Genomic DNA, 9976 nt, shown 5'->3' with positions numbered 1-9976 from the left:
ACATTTCTAATTCTTCTTCTCTTAATATACCAGCTGTTAGACACAGTCAAAGGACAATTATTCCTTCCACAAAATTATCTGATTTTGTAAACACTTATATACCTCACAAAACTGCTCTTCAGTCCCCTTCTAGTTCTGAATCTCAATCATTTGCAGTAAATTCATGTGAGATTGTTGAACCTAAGTATTACCATCAGGCTAAGAAAGATCCTAATTGGGTTGAGGCCATGAATAAAGAATTACAAGCTCTAGAGCAGAATGAAACATGGGAGTTAATGAAGCTACCTGAAGGGAAGAAAGCAATAGGATCTAAGTGGGTTTACAAAACTAAACTTAATCCTGATGGCACAGTGGAGAGGTATAAGGCTAGGTTGGTTGCTATAGGCTATCAACAGATTGAAGGGCAGGATTTTACTCAGACTTTTTCTCCTGTTGCCAAGATGGCTACAGTGAGAGTTGTGATTGCTTTAGCTACTATACATCAATGGCATATGTGCCAACTTGATGTCAATAACGCATTCCTACATGGCTTTATTGATGAAGAACTATATATGTTACCACCTGCTGGCTACTCTAAACCTCAAAATGGGGAAGTTTGCAAGCTCAAGAAGTCATTATATGGCTTAAGACAGGCTTCAAGGCAGTGGAATAAAGAACTAACAAAGTTCTTGTTGTCTCTTGGGTTTCATCAGTCTACACAAGACTACTCATTGTTTACTAGATCCAAAGATGGGGAATTCTTGGTGGTGTTAGTCTATGTGGATGATATGTTGGTTACAGGCACTTCTATTGATCAGATTAATATGGTTAAAAAGGCCCTTGATTTAGCTTTCACTATTAAGGATTTAGGTGAGCTAAATTACTTTCTTGGCATTGAGATTAAAAGATCTGCTGCTGGTACTTTTCTTTCTCAAAAGAAATATATTAAAGACATTATTGCAGATACTGGAATGGAAGATTGTACTCCTGTCAATGCTCCTCTTTCTTCAGGTCTGAAATTATCTACTGACTTAGGAGATGTTCTCCCTGATCCTGAAGTATACAGACGCTTAGTGGGAAGATTACTATATCTTGGTCTAACTAGACCTGACTTATCTTATGCAGTACAACACTTAAGTCAGTTCATGCATAGTCCACGAGCTCCTCACTTAAGAGCTGTTATACATGTCATCAAGTATCTCAAAGGTACATTGGACTTTGGTTTATACTATCATACTGTCTCTGATCTTAATATTCATGCCTATAGTGATGCTGATTGGGGAGGCTGTCAGTTCAGTTCCAGGTCACTTAGTGCATATGCAGTGTTCATTGGATCATATTTGGTCTCTTGGAAAACCAAGAAACAGTCAACAGTAAGTAAGTCTTCTACAGAAGCGGAGTATAGGAGTATGTCCAGTGCAGCAAGTGAGCTTGTTTGGGTTCATGGTTTGCTGGAAGACTTACATGTTCCAGTGTCTCTTCCTATTTCTTTGTATTGTGACAATACTTCTGCGGAACACTTGGCTCACAACCCTATGTTTCATGAGAAAACAAAGCATCTCAAGAGAGACATGCACTATGTAAGAGAACAAGTAGCTGCAGGTTTCCTCACCACCTCTCATGTTTCAAGTCATCAGCAGCTTGCAGATGTTCTTACCAAGGCTTTGCCTTCTCCTCAACATTTTTCTATTTGTTCCAAGCTTGGTCTGGTCTCCCATGTCCAGCTTGAAGGGGGAGTATAAGTTATATTCATTAATGTTATCCTAGTCAGCTAACTAATTGTAAAAGTTAGTTACAGCTTTGGTAACTATAAATACCAGCTGTTAGAGAAGAAACAACTTGAGTTCTTATTTTCTATACTTTCTTCTTCTGTATTCAATCTCTCTCTATGAAATACAATGAAGTTAGTTTTTCTTCTCTAAACTTCATCTTCTTATAGTAAGTTATACAACTATTGATTTGTGAAGAGTTAAGCTATCTTTATGTTTTAATTTCCTCTCCTTTGTTACCTATTGATGAAACAAAATTTGTGGGATTGTTTAGTTGATGAAATATCTACTTCTTTTTTATTTTTTTGATATTGTGTCTAATATTGTACTGTGATCTTCACTCTTCATATACAATGAAATCTTTAATCAGAGATCAATATAATCTATATTATGTTTTGTGTTCCACTTTATAACCCATTTCCAATAAATTAGAGATGACAATTAATGGGATGTAGATCAAGAGCTCCTATTGGATCCATAGATTTGAATGTAAAATATAAATGATATAAATCCATCGAATCTAGAAAATCTGATCCGATCAGGATATAAATTTTGCGAATTTGTAAATTTAAACTTAATTAAAGTTTTAAAAAGAATCCCTATAAGAAAATGAAGCATATATTTTTTATCCTACTAAGTAAAATGCTTCCTCCGTTCCGTTTTAAATAAAACATTTGTTTTTCACGTAACCCAACGCATTTCTTTAATCATTAATATCTTTACTTTTGCGTACGTAAAAAATATAAAATAGTTATAATTTGATAGTATGTAACGAAACGAATCTAACAAGATCTCACTTGACTATGTTTTTCTTTATATAATGGCGATAAATTGGAGTCAAAATTGATCAAAAAATAGTATCATTTCACCCAATTTTTCATTTAAAACAGAACGAAGAAAGTAAGTTATTATTTATCACAATAATGTTTGAACTATCTTTCTATTTGGAAAATAACAAATGTTCAAATTTATATTTTAGATTCTACACATCAGATATGGATCTTAAAAGGAAAAATCATTTTCAAATCCGAACTATTATATAATGGATCCTAATCCCACCTACATCAGATCCAAAAGCAGATGTTCCTATAGACAAGTTCTATAGCTATGCATGTATATCGTAAATCAGGTCCAAGATTTCTACAACTTGATTCTCTTCTGTCGAGAGTTATAGATGGTCTTGACACTTGACTTCGGCAGATAATTCACAAAACAAAACCATGCCCATCACTACCGTTGGCAATGGGTCAAAGATGGATCAGGTGGACCTCAACCCGCCTCGTCACTGTGAACCAAATCTCCATCCACACCATATATCACCCCTCAAAAGTTCCATCCAAGTATGCCCAATCCATATTCGCCCCATTCATCAACCACGGATGTAGCGGGTGGGACGGGCAGATGACGGATAATACTAGAAAAAGTTATTTGTATACTTACCAACTTTAAAAAATTAATAAATGAAACTTTAGCCATCAATTAACAGCAAAGCGACTAAAATATCAATTGTCTATTCTCAATACATGGTAAAATTAAATACTAATCATGATACATCTGACCCACCTGCAATCCGTCCTTCACCCATTTATCTATGACGCGTGGATGGTTAATACATTCACCTATAGGTAATTGCCAGCTCTACCCATCACATGACATGGTTCACACGCCATCATAGTTTATTAGTGCCTTCATCATTCATCAAACCTCATGAAATAGGCAACAGAACATAAGAAAAGTTCTATATCTATGGATGTAGATCGTAAATCAGGTCCAAGTTTTCTACAACTTGATTCTCTTCTGTCGAGAGTTATGTATGGTCTTGACACTTGACTTCGGCAGATAATTCACAAAACAAAACTATGCCCATCACTAGTGCTGGCAATGGGCCAGAGATGGATCAAGTGGACCTCAACCCGCCCCATCACCGGCGAACCAAATCCCCATCCACACCATATATCACCCGTCAAAAGTTCCATCCAAGTCTGCCCCATCCATATCCGCCCCATTCATCAACTGCGGATGTAGCGGGTTGGACGAGCGGAAAACGGATAATACTAGAAAAAGTTATTTGTATACTTAACAACTTCAAAAAATTAATAAATGAAACTTTAGCCATCGATTAACAGCAAAGCGACTAAATATCAATAATCTATTCTTAATACATGATAACATTAATTACTGATCATAATAAATCTGACCCACCCGCTACTGTCCTTCACCCATTTATCTAGGGCGCGTGGATGGTTAATCCACTCACCCATAGATAATTGTCAGCTCTACCCATCACATGGCATGGTTCACACGCCATCATAGTTTATTACTGCTTTCATCATTCATCAAACCTCATGAAATAGGCAACAGAATATAAGAAATTGTTTGATTGATTTCATAGAAAAGCACAAAATAGTTGTATTGGGGTATGATACCCACAAGACCACAACTTCAAAGAACCTAATGTGATATTCTTAATGGAGGATTGAGGAAGCAAATGTAAAAGTAAAGGAGTAGTAGTAGAGGGAAGAACGGAAAGAATCGGGAATTTTGGGATTTTTGAGAGAACTTTGGGAGAAAAGATAGTTTTAACAACTTTTCTTTATAAAGTAGTTTTTGGCAAAAGACGAAATTTATAATGTAGTTTCTGATAAGATAAACCCTAGGGAATAATTTCCACCATTTTATTGAAAGTGGAACATTGTAGGAATTTCTACTTCACATGAATTTTCCTAGGAATTCTAACTTTCTATGTTAAACAATGTCAACCAAACAACACCGAAGATATATTACCATTACTATCATTAATGAACATTAACAAGTGGGTCATATATAGTATATGGTAAAGAAATTCTTTTAACAAACACGCATGCCTAGGAAGAGTCACATTACGAAGAACAATTGAACGTTGGATTGAAACTATTCTTACTCAGATATATGATTATTACTAATATTATCATATACTATCACCTACTAAACAATCCTTTAAATCAATAAAATAAGCTGATTCCAGGTATTAAGGATCTTCACATACTGCAGAAGAATCTGATAGTCTTATGATTTGGAACAATGTCCCAATAACGGACTCGATTTGATGACAGAAAGAAAGATCTCCGCACCGCTCTTCCATTCATAACATTTTGAGCCCAAAGACATAGATGTCTTCAGTCACCTAATTGATCAAGGATATTATCAGCTGCAAGTCTGCAACAACAGGATTCAAGAGATTAAACAAAGAAGATTATCTAGCAAAACAGAAGTATTGTTAAAGTTTAAAAGGTATAACTAGAAAAGCAGAACTAACATCAGAAGAGATAATCAAGTAGTTTTGCCCGTACATGTGCTCACAGAGATCGTTCCAACTTTGGTATCATTGCCTTACGGAACCAGCACTATCCCTTCCATTTTCAGGAGAATTTTCATGCTCCTTTACTTAAGGAGGAAACCAATCTAAAACCATCATATACCTCATAACCATAAACGTAGATATTTATTATTTCAGGCAAGCAGATGCGATTTCTGCTCTGTTCTAAAGGCCTGATTTCAGGGTGATACTAATAAACAAAAGAATACTAGTTCAGAAGTCAGAACAAATTAAACTGAGGCAAAGATCTTCTGTTCACAACTTCTAAGTGAGCAATGGTTCCTACATGGCGGATAATAAGCATGTTAAAGCATAAATGATCTCTGCCTAAATCCTCATCACTTGAAGTTCTCCTAGAAACATCAAAGATAACAGCTGCAATAGCGACATGTATCAGGTCTGCTGGGGAGTGTATCAGCGAAATAAAGAAGAATGCTTATCCTAAAAAACAGACACAAGTAGCAGATAGATTACACCATCGGAAGGTGAATAACAGGAGCCAGGAAGCTGCGAGCTGTCTTTTTTAAATTATGAGCTTTTAAGAGCACAAATAAAGCATGCAGCTTCACTAACCAAATAATTGAAGAATGAAGAATCCAAGTAAAACCTCAAGCTACAATAAGCAATGTGATTGGAGGTATTATAACTGACATTACCACTTATATATAGAAATATTTTGTGGGATATAAAGAGTTACCAAACAAATATACACCGAAGTGAAGATGTAGAGATTACTAGCAATAATCGGATGATTGTTTTTGATTCATTAATAATATAGTAGTATGAGGTGTCTCTTTTGCCTTTGTGGCTTAACCAATCACAGAGGATGGAGATAGAGAGGAGAAGAAACTTCCCTTGGTTCTGTCGCCATTAATTAGTTTTTGTTAGAATTACTGAAAGGAGAGGATCAATCTCTGAAACCAACATATACCTCTTAACCAACTAATCAGATAGACAAGGCTTCTCAATATAGTAGATATGTCTAAGATCTCACACAGGCAGGCAAATCCACTTTCTGAAGAGTCCAATTTCGGGACAATAAGAGTAATCAAAAGAAATTATCAATTCTAAGTGATCAAGCAATCCTAGATGGTCGAGAAAATACGGAAGTTGAAGCATAGATCACTTCAGTTAGCTGGAATCTAACCATTTGCTTTGCTAAGAAAGGTCAAATACATTAACTGAGACAGCAATAAAAGATGCAGTTTGTTGACAGAAGACTAGGAAACTAAAAAATGAATATTATGCAACAAAACAGAAACAGAATAGCAGAATAGCAGAATGAGCACTCAGCATGATATCACGCAATATTGTAAAGCAACAAGCTGTAGTTATGAATTTGGGCAATTTAGGAGAAACTTGAGAAAATATCGAATGGTGTTATAGCTCAGAGCTAGATAAGAATGAGGTATTGTGCTCGCTAAAATTAGTTTCCAAAACATAAAGACAAATGTAAATGAAGCAAGTGACTACTAACTTCTCCATCTTTATTCTTTCCATTGTGAATCCATTTCAAGAAGCCTTATGTCAGATTGTCAGTGATCAGTTTCTGTAGAAAGCAAGAAGGCATAGATGACAATTACGCCAATACACATATACAAACAAAGATGAAATTAGAGATATAACAGTCACATAGCATTAAAGATCTAGAGTGTGTCATCACCTCCTCCTTCCTCTTCTCATCCGTCTCCTCTTCCTCGTGTTTTCTCCTTGTTGCTCGCTCTCAGGAAGGTCACTAAGGCAATCCAACATAAGAAGGTTCTCCACGCAAACATGAACATCATGTTGCCTTGAAGGATCATGAATAGGAATTGATCCTTCAATCACCATATCTTCTAAGTTGATAGAAGCGAACCTATGAAGGACAAGCCTTATAAGCAATTCCTTCTTGCTTCTGGTGTAGGCAGTAGTCCTCTCTATATCATTGACGGATTCACCTTTCCAAACTCGAAGTAGCTTACTCCACGATTCAACCACCCCGTATTCCTTCATTACCATTATCTCGGATACATATCGGTGGTTTACCAAGATACACAAACACCCATCTAAAACCCCCACATTTATCGACATATAGGAAGACACATCATCAATGTCATCCAGTGGCACTAGCACTGGCCCTGGCACCTCACCAAAACTATGTGTACTAAGATCGAAGCTAACTATAAGAAGTGTCAGATCATGAAGCCTAATATCATCAGCCCAATGTAACTTCTCATTAACCAATACACCTTCTCCATGCCTACACGTGGAGCGAATAGGGACATGATCAAGTACTCATCCACAAGTCCGATTTCAAGCTATAAACCATAAGTTCGCTATACGAGAGTACGAGACAGCCCCCTCCCCGCACACTGAAGAAATCCTAACACATGTGTAGTCATCCTACACACTATCATAACCAAACCCATGAATAAACTTGTTAGTGAGACCGGCAACACACGAAGGCCTTGGTAAAACAGGGATCACTTTGTAAGTTCGAGTGGTGGGATTGAATAAAAACACAATGAAATTATAAAAATCATAATTCCAAAAACAAAGCAACCCATTACATGATCCTATTATCTTAGCGTCACCATCATCTTGTCTCTTACAAGTTACAAGGGTAATTCAACTCAACAGCATTATCAAAACAATCAAAATCAGCAATGTGATGAACAAATTTTCTATAAACATAATAGAGATTAGATTGAATGGTTAATGATCGTTTTAAATGGCTTTTGACGAAATCAAGGCCGTTGATTTGATCATACCATGATTTACATACGCTTTTGAAGCGAAGAAGTGGTTTTGCAGGTAATTTTAAGAGAAATATCAGTGATTATATCAATAGGAAGAGTTTCCATTGTTTCCATCTTGTTGAAAAAGATTATTATTATGGGAAAAGATCGAAACTTGGAATTCAATTGCAAAATCTAATTGCGGAATTGAAGAAACTGAAAAAACTGACGAAGTGAAGAAATTACCGACGAGATCGAAACGGGTAAATAAAGTTCGTGAATAATGAATTTATAATCGCTATAAACGAAGTGACTTCCCTAATTGAGCTCTTGAAGATACCATGGATTATCTTTGCAGCCCATAAGCCCAAAAGATGAGATGGGGAAAGAGGGGGTATTTGTGAGAAAATAATTTCTAAATTACGTAGGTGGTTATGCTTGAATTAAACTTTTTTTTTAAGCGAAAAATTACCGGCATCTGCAATCGACAAATACGAGTGCGTTGATCATGCACCCGGGTCATTTTAACCTTTACCTATTATGTGATTATGCTCATTTAGAGGTTTTAAATGAGCAATGAGCAAAAAAATAGAATTGCATGTATATCCGGGTCTATGATAAAAATTCTCGACAAATACAACCTAACTTAATTCAATAAAATTATTTAACGATACAACTATGATAACAATTAACCAAATATGACAATTCAGTTGAACCCTCGTTTGTTCGATGAATCTTCTAGCCTTCTATGAGAGTATATATCATTCTGACTTAGTTATAAGAAGATATTTCTATATTGAAATATGTAGAAAATCCAATACTGATTGCAAATTTTTACAACAAAGCATCAATAATAAAATGTATCTCTACAACAAACCACAAAAATCAGACTTTAAATTCTCACAAAAGGAGACGAAGAGAACAAACTCTAGACTCCCACTAGTAAAGATAGAGAATTCAATAATTAGGTGAAAAATTCTCCAAATAAGAGAGAAAAGAAGATTATTAATGACGAAAACTAGAAAAACATATGCATAAAAGTGGAATTGAATTTGGGGCTTAGCACTATCGAGAAATGATGGTGGTAGCCTCAAACTAGTTAAAGTAAAACTATGGTTTTTTAGAGAGAGAAAGAAAGATGATGTTGGGTTTGTGGCCCAAATTTTATGGCTCATTATCAATAGTCAACGTTGGTGCTAAATTGTACATGAAACACTCATCAAGATTTCTCTAGAAATCAAGAGAAACAATATGAGGATATCTAAGCATTATGTCGGCAAAAATGAAGCATGTTGGTGATGGAAAATTCTAGACCAATATAAATTAATTGAGCACATATTTTGCCGACTTATTACACCGCCATTACACACCTACAAATAAGGTGTTTATGATCCATTTGAAACCAACCAAAATAATCCACCAACATCCACAAATCCTAGAAGCCATACATACTAAGCCTTCCTATCATATTAACCCACCTTGTAATATTAATCCACTATTTCCTTTTGTATTACTCCTTAATGAGTTTGTATTATAGTGAGAGTTTTATTGTATACTCACTCTAATAATATTTAGGGTTCTTGTACTCTCCTATTTTCATATAGTGGATTTTGGGTACTCGTCGTCCGTGGGTTTTTTGCCTCTATTTGAGGATTTTTCCCACGTTAAATTGTGTGTCCATCTTTTACTACTTTTCTTGCCACATATTTCCAACTCTATTTATTTATCTCAATCTCTACATCTTTATTTTGCTTCCGCTACGCACTCACAACCCTAACAGATGAGCATGCATGAATTTAATTTTAACTCTTTAATTAATGAGACTTACTTTAGGAAACTAGTGAATGTCTCAGGCGATGCCTCACATTGTTAATTTTCATAATTTTTTGTCTAATGAGGAAAAAATCACTAGTGGAAAAAAGAAGAAGGGCTGCGCTGAAAAAGGCCTGTAGGGCTGCGCTTTTTGACAGCAGCCCTTTCAGTAGCAGCCCTTCACTTTTTAAGTAGGGCTGCGCTAGAAAAGCGCAGCCCTTCCTACCAAAAAAAAAAATTTTTTTTGACGTTTTTTTACTCATAATCTCACATTTTCTGAAATTAAACAGAAGAGAAGAGAAACGAAACGAAACGAAAATACTAACCCAAAACAAAAAAAGAAT

At 35.6% G+C, this 9976-nt stretch overlaps 1 protein-coding gene across 5 annotated transcripts; it reads right to left on the bottom strand.

The window, feature by feature from the left end:
- Positions 1-4543: 4543 nt before the first annotated feature.
- LOC104900908 (F-box protein CPR1) lies at positions 4544-8240 on the bottom strand. 5 transcript variants are annotated; one of them, XR_007269122.2, is made up of 3 exons: positions 6767-8240; positions 6581-6652; positions 4544-4943 (listed from the first exon to the last, which is right to left on the bottom strand). XR_007269122.2 is itself a non-coding variant. In XM_057391168.1 (3 exons), exons 2-3 carry the CDS (start codon positions 7171-7173, stop codon positions 4904-4906), a joined length of 447 nt encoding a protein of 148 aa, XP_057247151.1. In that variant the 5' UTR covers positions 7174-7492; positions 8067-8240; the 3' UTR covers positions 4544-4903. The 5 variants fall into 5 exon arrangements, 1 of the variants encoding a protein (XP_057247151.1); XM_057391168.1 differs by lacking the exon at positions 6581-6652 and having other exon boundaries at positions 6767-7492; positions 8067-8240; XR_007269119.2 differs by lacking the exon at positions 6581-6652 and having other exon boundaries at positions 8067-8240.
- Positions 8241-9976: the final 1736 nt, after the last annotated feature.

The sequence above is a fragment of the Beta vulgaris genome, chromosome 8 (assembly GCF_026745355.1).
Source record: "Beta vulgaris subsp. vulgaris cultivar EL10 chromosome 8, EL10.2, whole genome shotgun sequence".
NCBI classification, from domain to species: domain Eukaryota; kingdom Viridiplantae; phylum Streptophyta; class Magnoliopsida; order Caryophyllales; family Amaranthaceae; genus Beta; species Beta vulgaris.
This window is presented reverse-complemented; position numbering and strand designations above follow the sequence as displayed.